The following is an 18689-nucleotide window of genomic DNA, read 5'->3' as shown; positions in this document are numbered from 1 at the left end:
TAATCGACACCTAGAGTGATTATTACCACATATAAACTCATTGCATTGTTGAAGATGGCTGTCTTATGGGTTGTTATGTGTAGTCTGGTAGTTTACCGATGTTTCAGAGGTCCTTGCTGCCTCCTTGATTCCCCTGATGATAGCGGCAGCTAGGACCTCTGAAACATAAATAAACATCTGTCAGACTACACGGCCATCTTCAGACTCACCACCATCACCAACCAAGCCCTTGATGAAAGGTACAATGTGGTAGTCCGTGTTGGAAAACATTGGGAGATCGCGACACGTGGAGCTCATTAAAAATATAAATGTTGTACTTGTCTTCGAATTTGGACAAATTCCTTTGGAACGACATAAGCAAAGACAAGTTTGTGGGTGGCAACCTCGTTCTGGAGCAAACGGCTTTGGGTCTTCCCAGAGGGATGTAGGCCCAAAAAGTGGCCTAGCCTCAAGGATGGCCAAGTCACTGAGGTGCAGTCCAGAAGGTACTCTACCAAATAATAGTGGAAGCTCAGGTGTTGTCTAAGCTAAGCCAAGGAGAAGCTAACTATTTTGAAAGACTGGGTGCGTAAAGCCCAGGGGGGAAAGTTTAGGGGCAACCCGCAGACTCAAATGCATGCATTCATACATTTTTGTGATGTATTTAGCAGTGGTTTCAGTAGCGCACTGTATAATGTATTACTTATTTATCAGCTGCAAATTTAAGTACACTGCCAGTAACGCAGCCAGCTGTCGAAACAACCAGCGTATATTACGGGATTCGCTGCATTGCCATCTTGTAGTACCCTTCCGTTTCACTCTGCTGTACTTGTCATCTTCCTTCCTATATTTTCGATTAAAATATGTCTACACTTCAAACGTGATGCAAATTTGCGTTGTTAAAAAACGACTAAGTAATAAAATCATGCTCATTCCGAAGTGAAAATTAATATTATTATAGAAACAAATATCTTGGGGACTAGTATAATTTATTATCGAAGTTAATTAAAACTGCTGTTCAACAGTAAGAAAAATTACAAATGGCTGGGCACACCTACAATATTTTCCGAACGAAATCGTACTTAAATCAGCGTCTCAGACCACCTTGCCGTGGACATATCGAAAGGACACTAAAGCCTGCAAACCCTTCCTACGCCACGCTATTAATATAGATAGATTGTTTAAATCCAATCCAATAGCATAGCAAAGTTTATAAAAGAAACCAACCGTTTAGTAACTGGGGCTTATAATGAGTTCGCAGCTGCGTCTTGTGTATCTACAAGTGAACGGTAAGTTTTCATAGAGTGTCCTGTGCATGTTGCATTAGTACCATTAATCTATATTTTTTTGTGTTCTGATAGCATAATTGTCTTAGTTTTCGTGTGCTACAACCGTACACCAATACCAGCTCTAAATCACATAACAAATTTGCTCTACAGAGAAATTCAACGAACATCTTAACCTTTATCATCAATAATAAACGATGCATAAAATGTTTATCAGCAGTTTCTTCAACATGTCGAAATTATCAATATTTATATGCCGGATCTAGTGTCGAGGTTAGCAATGAGTGGAGCTATGCCTCCACTTTCCCATACGGAAACAAGGGTGGTGTTTAGTTAAGTATCAGACAACCTTGCCTTTAACACTTTAAAGCTCAGTGGTCCCACCTGCGTCAACGTCCATTTTGTATGATTCCTAGTGTAAACAGCGATTATTTCCATAAACAGCATTAACCATTTGATCTTTATAATGGCGTAGAGTTGTGTTTTCTTTGCGGTACGGACTGAATTTTTAAATAATATTATTCACAAAGCTTTTTGTTCAGAGATTTAACAGAGGGACGGGCTCGACTTCCATTTCCATTACCTTCGTCTTGTTTATTACATAAGTAACTGTTAACTAATTAGCTAATAAAGCGTTTGTTCTAGCGTCCTGCGGTTTCTTTGACATTGTGAACTGTAAAAATGTATATAAAAAAGAAGTATCTTCTTGAATACCAGCTTTGTCTAACAGGTTCATTGGAGTAGAATTCCCTTGCTTAAAAACGAAGACAAGACAAGACTCCTGAACGTAACTAACATTTGTTTTAAATCGTGATATTGGCAATGGACAATGGAGCCGGTCACAGAGACCGCGGTCTGGGGCGTGGGCCATGATCGGTCACTGGCACTGAGGGTTAAATCCCTCTCGGTCCTGAGTAGGTACAGGTCTTGAGATGGGATGATTACTCTTCCAGCGAGTCCTACGAAACGTCTAAATAGCTTAAGAAACCTCTCACGTGTTTGGTGGCCAGGGTCCTTCAAGGACCTCAGAGCCACAGAGTACGGAAGTAAGTGTGTAAGTGGACAATGGGCAGTGTCCAAGAAGAACCCATCCCGTTGGATAGCTACCTCACTTCATAGGCACTGCCCTTATTGACAAGCTGATGATCGTTCGGCTGGTCAGAACTCGAAGATCATGAGATAAAGCCCCTCAGGTCATATTGTGTACATTCAATCGTAAGCAATTTTAAACAGGTTATTTATACAGACATCTGGTGTCCTTCAAGTGGTCTCGCGTAACACAAACACTAGGGCCCACTAAATCACTAACTGCATCCATCGACCCTCTGGAATTCTGTTCAGATCTGACGATAGATTAAGAACTACAAAAAGAAATACCAGCCACATCCAGTAGAAATAAAGCTTAATATTAGGCATATGATAACAACTCTCATTCATAACAGCGGAATCGCAAACAACTATCCTCCACACCAGCATAAATACGACGTTTTGTTCAAAAACCTCCAGACAGAAAAATTCTGGACCCAGATCCTCTAACAATAACTGAAGATTTGGAAGCAGCAGTAAACGTTATTAAAACGGAGATAAAGTTACACATTGTTTCTCTAATTTCACTTCGCAAGGCCCTGAAAGACACAAATGTACAGATAACAAACCACATGTGGCTTAGCCCACCCCAAAACAAAAATGGACAGTGACAGTGAGTGAGATTGCGTTTCTTTTATTATTATTCTGGATTTTACAACTTCGTGGGTTAGCCCACTGTTGCTCCGAGGTCTTCCGCTAGGCCTATATGTATGTTACAATAGCTAAAGGAAAAACAATTTTTACAAAAAAAACGACATGTTTCGCTCCTCGTGCAAATATTATCCATTTGCTTTCGTTCCTTATGTAAACACTAATATTTTCGGTGAGAATTTACGTTCTCACGGCGGTGAGTATGAAGATGACTGTCTTATGGGATGTTGTACCATGTTGGTAGAAATTTAGAGTCGTTTCAGAGGTGTTTGCTTCCTCCATAATCAGGGCGAAGGTGGAGGCAGTATGTACCTCTGAAACGTCTGTAAATTTCTACAAGACTACACGACGCATAATTTCGAAAGACATAGAGGACAAAAAAATCATGAAATTAACCTCACTTCCTGAAGACTTATCCTAATAACCGATACACGGTCAATCTCCATACAACTAAAAGGCAAACGGTTGCTATGTTTTAATCAACAACCACAGATTCCAGTAATAGTTATAAAAATAATCCTTGAAGAACACGAACCTAAGCAGACATGTGATTCTGTACTTGTGTTTTATTTAATGAACCTTTACATTTGTAACATGTGTAAAAACTCGTAGGGTGCAATGGCTTAATTAAAATTAGGATATTGGTAGAGTCCTGAGAACTGTACTCATATGAGTCTGTACTACTAGGCAAATGTCCAACATTATTTGAGAATAAATAGATTTTGTCAGTATCACTTGCTACATTCGGAAAGAATTAAATAGGCCTAGTGTACATGACCCAAAGGAACATATATGTGCGCATGCGTCGCATAAATTCCCTAGGACATCATTCAAGACAGGAACATGTCGCTTTTATGTTAGTCCTGTTCTGTGATCAGTTGAGCAAACCCCAATTCGTATTGGAAGTGTTCTGACTACAAAAGGATCTGTTTGTTATTGGTGTCAACAGGTAAGGAGCTAAGCGATCTAGAATTCTTTTAAATATATTTATTTATTTATTTATTTCACTGTAATTAAAACACTTACTCTTATTTCGCTATTACTGGTGCAAAATTGTCATGCCCACCGCGGTTAAATAACCAACGGTCAGCCAGCATCTTTTGCCTACGACTGAAATATGCATTAGCACAACGGTTCGTTTACGAGACGTAATAATTACTGTTTAATGAGCAAATAAGTTTCAAGCTACTTTAGAACGAAGAGCAGTAACTAGAATACGTCATGGTGATACGAATATCGGAGTTTAATACTTCAATGCCGATTATCCTGACAATATATTACGAATTGCATGTAAATATTGCGGATTTATTCCATCTGACACAGTGACCACGTCTTTCTCGAACTTAAACAAATGAAATACAAAATGCAACCATAATTTGTTATTCAATGAGCAGTCATAAAAGAAAGAAAACAACAAGGTCCTCAATTTGAATTCGTCTAAGTGCAGGGTTAAAGGTGAATTGAGAACCGAGGTTGGAATGTGTCAGCTGATCTGGCCTCTCACATATGAAATAATATACAGCAAATATAAAACACAAGAGTCCATCAGATGACATTCTCCTGGCCCAGTTCTATCCAATCCTCTCTTTAGCACCGTTTCTGGTAGTCCCATTTAGATATGATCCTGCAGTCTGATTTGGTTCTCAATGTGAGCATTTCCATTGTGATTCCTGGACTAAAATTCCAGTTTATCAATTTATAGAAAACTGAATTACAAGGTGAATTTAATAGCAAATTGGTCAGGGTAGGCGACCTTATTGACAAAAAAAAATATTGAAGACTTTCCAAACACGAAATAACAGAGCTGACTATTCAACTGCCATGTTCGATCGACAGTCCTGCTATTGAGGAGAAATTAGTTTACAAGACGCAAGCTTTATAATCTGGAAATAGCTTAATTTCATTATTATGGTCGAAGGAATTACTACATGTGGCTGTCAAAACATCAACAGTGATGACTTATGACATTACGGGATGTCCCATCGCTGTAAGTAGCTACGTTATTTGGTTATTCCTCGTCTTCGACGCCGTGTCTTCTTATGAAGTTACGTAACGCCAGACGAGGTGCATTCAAATAATTATTCTGCTGAATCGTTAACAAGTGCGAAGCGTTCATGTTTACCACGTTGGCACAACAAAACAAATGAGATAAAGTACATCGTTAGCCAGCTCCAGCCAGCCAGGGGTTGTCAGAGTTGTTAAGCACGCTGCGAGCGAAAGCCTCAAACTATTTAGTTGGCTGGGTGCTTAAGAATAAGGATAACTTATCTAACAGGGCAGTCCTCGCGGTTTTTTGGGTTTCGAGATTACCAGAAGTTTAATTTCTACACTGAATAATATGAACCCAACGTTCCGTAGATAAAGACAATTTAATTTGGAGGAACATAGCAATGTGAAGCAAACTATGTCGGTCTTGTACCTTACATAAAGGACTAGGATTCTATTTTCGTGTTTACCCTATGCATGACTACAATAGAATTAATCCAACCACCAGACATCGAATGTTGCCAAGATGTACGGTGCACCTTTTTATAGACTTGCTGCCGCCAATGATTGGTCCTTCTCTCAAATCCGGGCTCACTTTAACTAAGGGGCGGGAGTCGGGCGAACGGACTTGTGTTGGAAATCTTGCAGTTCCTGTGATCATACGTTCAAGCAACCAAATGCCTGTCACTGGCAATGGAAATACGCATCAACTGAATTATCAGTCTGTTACCTGACATTAAATAAGCCGTTTTCTCAGTAACAAATTTACTAAATAACTATGCAGAGTCCCTGTTCAGAAATTGATATAAATTCAGTCGAATTCCCCACCTTTTATGGAACCTGAAGAATCTTTAACATATTAACAAGACCCTGATACCAGTCCCTATCCTAAGCCAGAGTAATCTGATCGACATCCTCCCAATTCTATTTCAATAAGGTCCATCTTAGTATAAGTCACCCAAGAAGTCTCCAAAATCCCAAGACAAAAGAACTTTGCTAACTACCTACTGGTCCACCAGACATATGACCCAGCAGACATCATCATCATCGTCATCACCACCGCCACCGTGAGAACCTTAAATCTCTCTAGAATCGGCTGTCCAGAATAAAGGTTTTCTTTGTGATAACCAGACTGTCAATGAAATGTTGGAATACATTGTCTATCAATATTTTCTTCCATACAATATACAAATCCAATATCTTTATTTCTGTCATGGGAATATGGAGTATATCATTAAGGCATTACACTTCTCTGAACTGACATAATTTGCAAAACAGTGTACTATGCCAAACACAATTACGAGACAGAAAGATTTAAAAAAAAAAAAAAAAAAACAGTTTGTCATCATCCAGCTGCCAGCAGTATCTGGCAATACAATTAGCCGCTTACTGATACCTCTTAACTTTGTCATCTTCTACACTAATTACAGTAAAACAAGTTCAAAATTTGAAGCACGTGTTAATTTTGCAGTGGGAAGTTTGAGAAAACGGAAAGCTGAAACAACTATTTAAAGAACAGGAAATGTGGAGGACTTCGTTGTTTGAATTATGTACGACACAAGATGAAGCTTATAATAATATTCAGATAATAATAAATTCAGGAGTGGCCTAAAAACTGCTATCTTCCATCAACTTTCAAAACAACTGATTAAGCTATAGGAAACAATCAACAGTTAGAAATTAGGGAATAAGTAGGCACGGAAACTGATAATGTTACATAACAAACTCTGAAAACTGATACAAAACCCATTAAATAACTGGTAAGATAATATTAAAATGAATGTTAGGAAAATAAGTTGATCTGAAGTCGATTGGAATGGCTCAGTATCATTTCTCGTTACTGAAAATAATTTTGCATATCTTACAATACACTTCAGTAATACGTAATCAAAATTCTTGGTTTTGTATTATTATAATATATTTTATAATGTTTTTTGTGGCTCGTATAAAACAATACATGTAATAAATTGATAATTATATTGTTATAGGCAATGGATAAGCAAAAGAAGACTTCTACAAAAATTCAAGAATCAACATCATATATACAAGATAATGTTGTAAACCTGCAAGTTGTGACATCACCGGCCAAAAAATGCTCTGATAAAGTAATTGTGGAACCCAGTACGATCACAAGCCAAAATACTGGGGATGAAACATCAATCAACTCTCAGTGTGCGAGTGAAGTGACACTGTCAAATTTAACGACAATAACAAGGTCACAGACACAGAATAATCCTCTGCATATGGATTCAACAGAAATGCATGATTTGTTACAGAGGAATGAAAAATACAAACCATCGTCTGTTACAGATCAGTGCCCTATTCAGCATGATTCAGATGAACAACATATGAATGGAGACAAAATCTCTGCCAGTACAGGAGCAAATATAATATTGCCTCGAGAAAAATCTTTGTCGTCAGTTACAACCGAGACGGAAATCACCGGCACGTTAAATACATCTGCAGAATCTGAGCCAAATGTAAAAGCATCACCCCACTGTATAGATCAGGAAAAAGAAATAGTGGCTTTTACGGAATATCCAACACAAACAAATCTGGATTCAAGCACTACACTTAATAATGGTGATAACAACGGTGATCCACCTACAGCGACAGAGAAACAGTCCAGTTCACAAGTTACTGGCTTAACAAATGCTGATAAAAATCGTGACACTATTTCTCCCATAAATTACACTGTTGAAGTACAGATCAGTTCAGATGTACATCACAGCGTGGGAATAAATATTGACTTGACTGCAAGCACAGAAAAGGATGACAACAGTTCCAACACAGTACAGTCATCACCTACTTTTCAGGGGATTTCAAAAGAGTCAAATGGTTCTGTTAGTGAAGTAGCTACAGGTGGAGAACTAGGTAAGGACGTTGAAGTGCTTTCAGCAATGAAGGCAACGCAAGGCAATGAAAACACAGGTGACTCCAATGTCAGCACTGATACATTGCAAGCAACGTGTATCTGTTCAGAATGCCCAACGCATAATTCAAGTAGCCGCTTTCACGCAGTTGGTTCTGCAGAGTCAAGTAAAGAATCTCCAGTTCAGAGTAGCACAAATAGAGCAGAGGTTGATGTCAGCACTAATACAGCACAAAAACCAAGTGTTAATAGTAAAAGAGCTAAAGTTGCAGAATCAGGTAAAGATCCAGTACTTACATCAGTTACCAATGCTGAGGCAGATAAAGTCCCTGTTACAACAAATATGACAGAAAAGGAAGCGTTGTTTGTTTTGAAAGAGAAAAATACCGCTGTAAAGGTGCAGGTCTGTGTTCAGGCTAAGAAAGGCAAGAAAGCCAAACAACACACTTTACTAGATGCACCAGTTTCAAAAATAAGTCCATCTGCTTCATCCAAACCACTGAACAGCATGCGGGGACCATTTAAAGGTCCAGATGCATCAATGAAACAAACAGAAACCCAGAAGGAACGTCCTGCCAGCATTAAATTGCATAGTACACAAGATATACCAGAAGTTAATAAAATAATCGGAAGAAAGCATGATTCAACTCACAAAACACAAGATATGTATGAAACTGACAATACTTCATTAAACATTTCAAAAGAGACTCCAACTGGAATATCCAAGCTGGCTGCATCTTCCAAAGAGATGAGTGCTGAGAAGAATGGTGATCAAAATTCTGATATGAAACTGGAAACTGAGAAAGATGATGTCCTTAGAAACAACTTAACAAAAGTCACTAAAAAGTCGAGGAGTAAAACGAAGTCAAAATCCAGTGATAAAACACTGAATTCAAATGAGGAGCCACAGGAGAATAAAGGAGAATATACAAGTATCGTTCATGAAAGTAACTGCTTGTCCAAAAATAAAGAAGAATGTAAGGCAATTACACATGAAAATAAAACAGTGGATGCACAGAAATCACAAAAGAATTCAAATAGTGTAAATAATGATGCAGATGAGGAATTAAGAAATATAAATGCAGAAGAGAAAAATAACACTACAATACTTGATTCTGAAGAAAGTTACAATAAAGTATGTAAAGGGAAAAGAAGACAAGTAAAAAATAAACAAATCCAAATTGACATGAACCCACAATCAAGTGAAAAACTGAAGCAAATGTGTTCTACAGAATATATCACACAGGATTTGACAAACAATGAACATGTAGGTCCTCAGAATGAAAATATACAAAATAGCAATACTGACTTACCGGCAAATGAAAATAATAAAGCAGGAATAAATGACCAAAAACAGCAGAAAATGAAGAAACACAGGGGTAACAGAAGAAATAAGACAGCACAACAACAAAATGAGAGAGACTTAAAGGGACAGGAGTATGAAGACTCTGAATTTTGTGGCCACAAAGAGGAAAAACTAGAATCTAAGACGGATTCTAGAATACTGCACGAGGATAAAACTGAAAACTCCAAATCTGAAGACATTCTTCTAAGGCCAAATGTAAATACATCAAACAATTCAACACATGATAATAAAAATGTGTCCACCGCATTAAGCAAACAGCACCTGATACATTTGGCCAGAAGAGAAACATCTGAAATGACTTTCATCCCTGATGTCAAAGACTCCCTGCTAGCACCAGAATCTACCAACTTCATTACAACTGCAGATGAGGAAGAAGAAATGGAATACAAATTAGTTCAGAGAGAAGTGTTTTTACCTTATGTGTGTCATGTGTGCAAAATATTAGGACAGAGCTACGGTTTGAAGAGATGCAGAAACTGTAAAATGATATCTTACTGTTCGAAAGAGCACCAGAGACTGCACTGGCCTCAGCACAGAGATTTGTGCAAGGTTATTTCAGACATATGTAAACATGAGAGAATGACAAATTTATTTCAAAAGGCTGTGGGAATTTTGCCAGATGAATACCGTTACTACAGAATTTATTATGTTAATAAATGTGCACAGGAACTAGGACGGAATTTAGATTCTTGGGAGAAAGAGATGATATATTTTCCTCAAGTATGCCACACTTGCTATGAGTTTGATATTCAAAAGCTAACTTCTTGTCATAAGTGCCATCATGTAAGTTACTGTAAACCTAGTCACTTAAAGAGTGATCATGACATCTGGTGCAAAGAGTTTCAAGTTTATCGTGATTTTATTTTATGCCAGTTTCATCATGGAATGATACAACCATCAATACCAAAAAGGGTGTTGCAGCATTATGCTCCTCTGACTGGTGACATAAGAACATTCATGTTAAGCACAGCCGGTGTTTCAAACAAATCATTATTAATGAATAAGTTGGACTTGGTTGCCCTCACTGATACAGGAACATGCCCCCTGACTGTCCTATTTTCTCTCCAAAATGCCAATTTCTCTCTTGAAGAAATTAAGTTTCTTACCATCCATTTAGTAGGCGCAGAAATGCATTTTGAAATTGATAATCTAAGAAAGTGGGAATTACTACTGCTCCATTTAATACCTAGTCTCAGAATTCTAAAAATAGTTTTTGTCGGACCAGAACTAAATTCAGACAATGCATTCTTTCAGATAGTAGATAAAAGTAAGATGTGCAGAAAATGTCACATAGCTGGTAGAAAGGTGGTTTATGATTTCTGGAAAGGACTGTACCATGATTTTTTAAAGTCTAAAAATTATAAGAAACCTGATCTTATTTCTGCTTTCAATGCTGGACTTCACAGATTATCAGATTTTGAGGGGAAAGATACTTGGTCTCCAACCATCGAGGCAATGTTGAAAGAACCAGACATTCCCGTAATTGTTACTGAATATACAGAGAAAGAGATGCCACTTGATCTTCAACGAATACAAAGTATAGTTGATTCACTTGAGATAATTATGTCACCTGCAAAAAATCCCTTTGCAAGTTCAAAACCAAGCCTGAACTTCTTGAGTGAAGAAACTATACCCGTCATTTTCAAAAACTATTATATTACCATTCTTAAACGAGGGAGAAATGTGAAAGTGGGAAACGTAAAAACTAAAATGTAAGTTTTCAGTAATACGACTGCAAGTAAAATTACTAATGTCTATTACCAATGCCCACTCTTTGTTTTTAGTTAGATCTCTCATTGACTGATCCCAACACTTCATTAGTAAGAATCTAAATTACACACAATCTATGGTTTGTGATGGATGGAATTTTGAGAATTAAAATGTGATGTTACATATGCAACTCAACAGGACATGTTTATATTACTAGACATCAAGAAATATCTCCAAATGAAAGACGCGAGAAACAAAAACAACTGAAACTGTGTCAATGTAATACAAAGTTATTCTGAATGGGCACTGTTTAGTTTCTTTTATGGAATATGGAACTGTAAATCTTTTAAATTAATATTTTACTGACTTTGTTTCTTTCATATAAGTATTTGCAAATGCATGCGCAAATGGTTCTTATCTGAAGGAGATAAAAAACTGACCACCCTCTACTTCATAAAAGGACAAAGAAATTAAATTTGAAAAATGTGACTGTTAAATTTATAAGCTTTGTTCACATTATTGTTATTTCCAAGGTGTGACGATTGCAATAGTTTGATAAATGAAATGGAATGACTGTATGTTGAATAAACATTTTCATCCTTGTTAAACATTAGAATAATTATACAAAGTCAAGTTGATACCATCAATTCTTATCACCATAAAATCAACTATAGATTTAAAGCAGGGGCCTTGTTTTAAAGACATCTTTTAAGAAAAATAAATAGACTTTATGAACTTTTTTTTTCTCTTCAGGGTAGCTTCATGATACTGATATAAAAAAATTGAAGAAATTGAGGTAGAATCTAAAGTAATTAAGTATAGGTACAATTCAGAGATTATGTATAAGATCAAAGTTCATTAATCAAATTTATGGTGTGCAATGTATTACAACAAATTACTTTGAAGAATTCAGGTCCAGTGGAGGAAGAATGTTCATGGTCATAGAGTATCAAGTACATTATCTGCACTTTGAAGAATGGATACTTCAGAGTAAAATGGAAAGGTGACACTTTATACTTGAAGTACTGCCATTAAAAAGCCAACTTCATGGAGACATTACTGGTACATGATTGAAAATCCCAAGTTATAAAAGCCAGATCTGATTGTATATTAAGAAACCTGCAAATAAATGACAATTTGGAAATTCCCAAGGATAATATAAGTCAACTATAGAAACTGCATACCATTTTTCCTCTCTTCAATATGCATTTCACCTGACAATGCAATGCATTAAAACTCATCTAACACCTGAAGAAAATGAATAATGGAGAGTAACAAACTAAATTATTGTAATTTTTATTGATTTCCCTGAGGGTATAGAAATGAAGTTTTATAGTACTGTAGTCTTATAATTTCTTCAAATGAAAGTAAAATACATTCCACTATGAAAAAATTAATGGTCATAATAAATATCGGTATTTTAATTTTAAGCAGTGTCAGGTAATAAGGAGTTAGGCATTTAAAATAAATGCAATAGTTCAATTTAGAAATATCAAAATAACAAGAATTCAGGCAAAACTTTATTAATATGTCCTTAGAAGGTTAGTATTATATAATCGTAATCAAACTTCTTTGCCACACACTTGTCTCTAAATGTTGATTACTCTGGAAAGCTTCTGTACACGATTCAGAAGAATGTCTCCTTGCTTGATTGTAGCTTGATACTGCCAGTTCTTTGAATCTGGTCGATTTGTTTCAACAATACCTCCAACTTTGTCCACCTTACAGTGTAATCGGCCTGCCGCTATGTAACGTGATAGTTCCCTAAACAGAAAATAGCCATCAGTGAAATCAATTCAACTACTATAGTTCCTGTTTATTCTACGAGAAAAATGTTATCCTTATTTACATCAGGAAACAGAAAATCTATATGATCTAGAATAACATACTAGCAAATCTATAAATTATAATTAACATGCAATTATTAATACTCCAAGAAAAAGTGCCTTGTAACATGCCAGATTTGATGTTTTCACATCAGTAAAAATGTGGACTGTGGAAAACTGGGTTGTAACATGTAGTCTTGCATGTGGTTACAAGAATTTCAAAGGAATACCACCTCTACCTTCAGGGTAGAAGATGGACACAATATGTTCCTCCAAAACAATGGTAAGTACATACAAGGCACTTTCTTTTAATCTTACACTTCCCCTAACAAACAACTTCTTTGTAGAAGTAACTGTCAATTTAGCAATATTTCTTCATCATTAGATTGCGTTAGTAAATTCCAGAATTCCATCATGTTAAAAACAGAAAATTTCAACACACATTCACAATATTAAATATATTGTATTACACAGGTACATAAAAAATTAAGACTTTCTCATACCTTCTGTTTCTATAGGAATATTTCTTAAAACCAAAATCTATGTTACTGTAACATTTAATAAGTAAGATTTGAGGTTCTCACAGCGATGAGTATGAAGATTTCTGTCTTCTGGGTTGTTGCGCTGTGTAGTATGGTTAACATCTACCATACTACACAGCGCAACAACCCAGAAGACAGAAATCTTCAACATTTAATAAGTTACACCTCACTGTTTTATGGATAACTTCATAGCAAGTCATGCGTACCATTTTTAAAAATACCGATTTTTGTCAAAGTCTTATATCAAATGACTTACTGGTCAATGTACTCAGGAGTAACACCAAATGCATCAGCCATGTATTCCAGAGTAAGGCTCCGATAAGATTCAAGAAGTTGTGTGTAAGCCATGATTCTCATTTCACGTACATAGTACCGATAATGGGGGTAGATGAAATAATCACGCCTCAATAGTCCTTCTACATATGCTAAAACAGGATGAAATCAAAAGGATCACTTATTACTCCTCTGCATTTACTGATTAGGCCCTCTGAAGTGTTCTCATTTAAAATTAGCTTTTGAAACATACACACAGAATTGGCTTGAAACAAAAGCAAGAGAAGAGAAGAAAATTAGTCCTGATGAAACAACTAATTAGAAGATGGCAGTCTTCTGCGTTGTAGCACCATGTAGTCCAGTAGACATTTATCAGCATCTTAGGTCCTTTCTGCATCCATCATCAGGGCCCTGAAAATCTCAAATCCTACTAACTAGATAATTGTTTGCAACTGGAATTATTATGAAATTATTTGATTATAAAAAGTTGCATACTCCAGCATTAAGAATTTGTTTTTCATGTTTATTCAAAATTAATATTCATACCTAGATACTTAAAGAAGTCGGCATACTGGCAGTTATACAGGGAGAACAAATAATTTTTTACATCTTGATTTGTGTGAAGAACTTCCAAAATTTCAGATCCTTTTATTATCTGAAATAAAAAATAATACAGACATTTCTTCATAGATTATGGAGCAATTGTAAACTAAAACATGCACAAACGAAGCAAGACATGGCAAATGTAATTAATTACACATGCACAAAATAGAAAATTAAAGTCACACAAGGGGAATGTCCCACTGCAAATAACAGGACATAAAAATACCAATATTGGTCTCATATAGTTTATATCTCATCCCAGACAATGTCACATATTCTAAATAGGATAAATGCAGCTCAGAACGAAATAATTTTCCAGGGGTTAAAAGTCTGCAGCTTGCTCATGTGCCGCACACATACATTTTTGTAATACTGTATCACTTGCATTATGAAAAAAGAACTGTTACCACAAAATTATATGTAATTTTAAGTGAACAGTTAATATGATTGACAAATCAACAAATCTGTTAAATAAAATAATTGAGTAATATGTAAACCTGTTTGCCTAGCTTTTTTAACGAACTGCCATGAAATTTCCATGAACTGTCCATGAGTCAATATGGGAGAGGGCTGACCTAGGTTTTGATATGTTTAGAGCCTCTATTACGGTCAAATGCATTTGACATGAGTTATTTCTTATATATAACTTTATTCATGTTTTCTTAAATCATCTGGAATTAAGTAGTATTATTCCCATTCCAATGTTTAATTAAAATAAATTTTATGCCTTCAGTATTTGAAATACGCTTTTAAGTACTGCCTTAGTTTATCAGAAATAGTGACTATTTTGATATATCACACACTTTCTTAGTGTTACAACAGGTAATACATACCTGCCACTTAAATTAAAGTAAAAAGCAAAAGGGACACAATTTTAAAACAAAAATGACAGAAGTACATAAATCACATAATAAGATAGCAGTCAAATCAGCATAATTTGAAGAAAATACATTAATTTGTAACTTTATGAACACTATCAAAAATTCCCTTTTACACATAAAAAAAATTGCATCTGCATAGTAAAACTGGATGTGATCAATATGCAAGTTAATACGGAAATATTATAACATTTCTTCCGATTACTAATGTATACTACGTTATTTTGTTACAACAAAAAATAATAATCCATGTTACCTTGTCCCGAAGCTCATTTCGAGGTAAAGATATCATGCTGATGTACACTGTGTACCGAACAAAAGTCTCATAGTCCATCAGTTCATATGATGTGAATGTGGAAATAGTATCAAGAAAGAAATTTGCAGCTGCTTTGAAGTCACGAACAACAATGCAGTAAGTTCCTTGGTAGACCTTCAATCTATTCCTACGGTCCCAATCACCACCTTCCTCTATAAGACTGCAACATTTACAAAAAGTATAAACTGGTGATGGTAAATTCACAATGGAATGTTAAACAAAAAACTGTATGCTCTAGACTATTTAAATTCCAGATTGAACACACATCCATGGAAAATTATTACTACATACCAAACATTCAAATAACGTGTATTACAACATTCAGATACTACAGAATTAAGTGGCAAATTCTATTGAGCAATGCAAACGATTCACAGAGGATTACACAATGTCTCATCAATTTCATTGTCCACGATTATAAGTGCCACCAAAAATGTGTATCAACCTACATTCTTAGTCTAAATAAGCTTTATCATGTGTTTCAAGGTGCTAAAAAACTAAAAAGATATGAATGCTGACAGTGTTCTAATTCATATTTGTGAAAGCAGATTCTATTAAAAAAATTATCCTAAGAAATTACAACTAAATATAAGCCACATTCTTAATCCTTACCTCTTTGCTTTTTCAATATTTCTTGTTATTAGGTCATGATCTAAATAGAAAAGACCAATACGAATAAGATGAAAGACAATATCCAACCTGTGACCCAGTGAGACTGTTTTATCATATGTCTTTCTGAAAGCAGACAGTGCTCCTTCCTGAAACAGAACACTGTAATTTTAAAGAATAAAATATAACTCCATTATAAAATCACAGTCCATTTCACTGCAAATTTTCTTCACCAAAGATTGAGTAAAAATAATGCCCAGGCACAGCACCTCTGAAACAGAATGTTTACTAGTGTTGCTTATGTGGTATTTAGTAACAGAAAGCTCCTATTGTTCATCTGATGGGGTATTTAATGACAATCTAGCACTGAAACAGTTTAGTCAGCAAGGTAGTACAGATTTCTTTAATACTCCTCATACTAATAAATGGCAAAGTATGTATCACAGTTTGTAAGCCACAATCTAGAAGACTGTACAGAGAAAGTGTACGAGAATTCAAAATATAAAACAATACCTTATCTCCAATCCGACACAGATATTCAGACTTCTTTAAATTTGCTTCTCTAACTTCCATTTCACTCAGATTCTTCTCAGCATCTTCAATTGTTTCCTCCAGTTCTTTCAATTTTTCTTCATTAGCACTTTTCATTTTGGCAAGTAGGGTTTGGTCAACTTTCCAGTCCGAGTCCCGACAAACTTCTTCATAAAATGGTGCCATATCTTATAAATAAAAGTAAAGGGTTTGCTATTTTGCTCATACATACAAGTATACAAACAAGTGAAATATATCTGGAATATTAAACCAACCACAATACAGACCAAAACTGGCCTAGACCAGTCCAGGCTAGCAGAGAAACATGTCCAGTTCCCTTCGTCTATGGTCCACATACCGAACACAGTCCAAGTACAGGTTTTAGTCAAGGTACAGACTACTGCTAAATTTACTAAAAAAAAATCTGAATCATAAAATATACATGATATTATGCTTACATGTAGTCTGGTAGATGTTTACTGGCAGAAGTATTCTTCTACCAGACTACATGGCATAATATCACAGAAGGTAGACATTTTTCAACACAGGTCAGTTTGATGAGGCACACCAGCTAACAGTATCAGACATCAAGGAAAAGGAATGCAATGCATAACAACCTAATGACAGGTTCCACAGCTTTTCAAAATTCTTGCCCAAATTGCACAGGAAAGTGTGGTCCTGTTGCAACTTGACACAGCCTAACCTATGTCTTGTTCCTACACTGTGTACAAAATGCAATACCCTGTTTAAAATCATGTGATGTGCTGTGCTGGGCTAGTCTAGGCTGGGTCCAATATGTGGCAAGCTTAACAGTACGAGAACAAGATGAATCACTCTACATTCTAACATCTCACTAGTGTATTCTACGATCCGGATGTGTGTACGTACATTATACATATACACACACTTTGTCTTTTATAATGAATGACTTACTTTCTCCGACGATTGCTTCCAGAAGTTTAGACTGAAGCTTCTTGTCTCCACTGTGGTCAGGTAAACTTAACAGAAACTTCCATAATGCCAATTTCAGATTTGGATTCTTCTCAAGACCTTCATCCTCTAGGTTCTCAAGAGGCATGTTTCTTGAATTAAACGCCTATAAATCTTTATAGGCCAATATTTCTCCACAACAGATACCTTCCACAATGTCTTGTCACGACAGACCTAGCAATTTCACCTCAAGAAAATCCCTACCATAGGTAATACTAACTGTCTTCAACAAAGAAATGTACCTATTGTATGCACGAATATGCAAAGATACTGAAACTACTGTGACTATTCGTTTGCAGATTGTTACTCAAGCCACCTATGAATGAGTGCGAAATAATGAATTGAGAATTGTGGTAGCGGCAATGGTAGCTGAGTCGGTAACGAGGATCCAACCTGTTCACGATATGAAAACGTGAACCATGACAACATTCATCTAATGCCAAAGTGAAAAATGTAGATCTTTGATCTCCACTGCTCATGTCTTCACATTGTGGTGCCCAGAATTGGACTATTCACAGACATGAATTAAGGAAAGTACAGTAAACAACTTCTTCAGTGTAAAATCAAAAGACATTGTAATCATAACCTAAGAATTTCATAAATACACTTTTTGACTTAGCTATGCTGAAAAATAATTCTGCACTGATGATACATCTGCTGACAGTGGAGGATAATTTAAAAATATGTAAATTTCGATTCAAGTAAGATTCACAATTACTTTAAGCATTTGCTAGGCAAAAGGGTGAATATACAGAACTGACCTACATTTGGAAGCTTAACAATGAAACTAAATCTGCTCAGGCTTCTATACTAGCATTTACATCTTCTTTATTACCAACGTGAGAAGATAATAGAGATAGGAAGAGAAATACACCTTAAAATAATAAGTTCATTACAATTTTTTTTGCTTTGTATATATTTTATTTATTTTTAATCTATTTACATCATAATACAAATTCAATAACATACAATTTCTAACAGTGTATGTCGTTTTAATAAGTTATCCCTCAAGAGAAACATCAGTGATAATACTACTAATGACTATCCAAATTTTATGCTTCAAACAATTTTATTGCTGTAAATAAATGTTGCTTTGTTATTGAAGAGGTTATATTTGCCAAAACCTCCTCTATCACATTAATACAAGTGTTATGTCATATTTATGACTGAACATGATCATTATAG

The 18689-nt window shown here is 35.7% G+C and overlaps 2 protein-coding genes and 1 long non-coding RNA gene across 4 annotated transcripts in view; 2 read left to right on the top strand and 1 right to left on the bottom strand.

Moving 5' to 3' along the window:
- Nucleotides 1–12083, top strand: part of LOC110827620 (uncharacterized) — a 73564-nt gene extending 61481 nt beyond the window's left edge. The window contains exons 1-2 of one of the 2 annotated variants that reach the window (XM_022059458.2): nt 3820–3951; nt 6977–12083. In XM_022059458.2, coding sequence (XP_021915150.1) covers nt 6980–10942 — 3963 coding nt within the window. In that variant the 5' untranslated portion in view covers nt 3820–3951; nt 6977–6979 and the 3' untranslated portion in view covers nt 10943–12083. Of the gene's footprint in view, nt 1–3819; nt 3952–6976 lie in introns of those variants that run through there. The other variant, XM_022059460.2, reaches the window with a different exon arrangement.
- Nucleotides 12084–12443: 360 nt separating this feature from the next.
- Nucleotides 12444–17696, bottom strand: Rpn7 (regulatory particle non-ATPase 7). The gene is made up of 7 exons (XM_022059463.2): nt 17448–17696; nt 16497–16702; nt 15987–16132; nt 15315–15534; nt 14124–14232; nt 13561–13729; nt 12444–12700 (listed from the first exon to the last, which is right to left on the bottom strand). The coding sequence occupies exons 1-7, from the start codon at nt 17590–17592 to the stop codon at nt 12526–12528; spliced, it is 1170 nt and encodes a 389-aa protein (XP_021915155.1). The 5' UTR covers nt 17593–17696; the 3' UTR covers nt 12444–12525.
- Nucleotides 17597–18122, top strand: LOC110827632 (uncharacterized). The gene is made up of 2 exons (XR_002542428.2): nt 17597–17713; nt 17804–18122. It is a non-coding gene; the product is annotated as an uncharacterized LOC110827632 (long non-coding RNA).
- The last annotated feature ends 567 nt before the right edge of the window (nt 18123–18689 follow it).

This window comes from Zootermopsis nevadensis, unplaced genomic scaffold (assembly GCF_977971745.1).
Source record: "Zootermopsis nevadensis isolate Lab colony 2312 unplaced genomic scaffold, Znev_1.0 Znev_ptg000025l, whole genome shotgun sequence".
In the NCBI taxonomy this organism is placed as follows: domain Eukaryota; kingdom Metazoa; phylum Arthropoda; class Insecta; order Blattodea; family Termopsidae; genus Zootermopsis; species Zootermopsis nevadensis.
Note: the sequence above shows the minus strand (reverse complement) of the source record. Positions and strands in the feature narration are given on the sequence as shown.

Excerpts from the sequence above, each read along its gene's own strand:
- Rpn7 (XM_022059463.2), bottom strand. The coding sequence starts at position 17,592 with ATGCCTCTTGAGAACCTAGAGGATGAAGGTCTTGAGAAGAATCCAAAT. Across the intron at positions 16,133-16,496 it reads TGTGTCGGATTGGAGATAAG|GAAGGAGCACTGTCTGCTTT; the intron begins GTATTGTTTTAT and ends GTTCTGTTTCAG. Across the intron at positions 12,701-13,560 it reads ACTCCTGAGTACATTGACCA|GGAACTATCACGTTACATAG; the intron begins GTAAGTCATTTG and ends TTTTCTGTTTAG.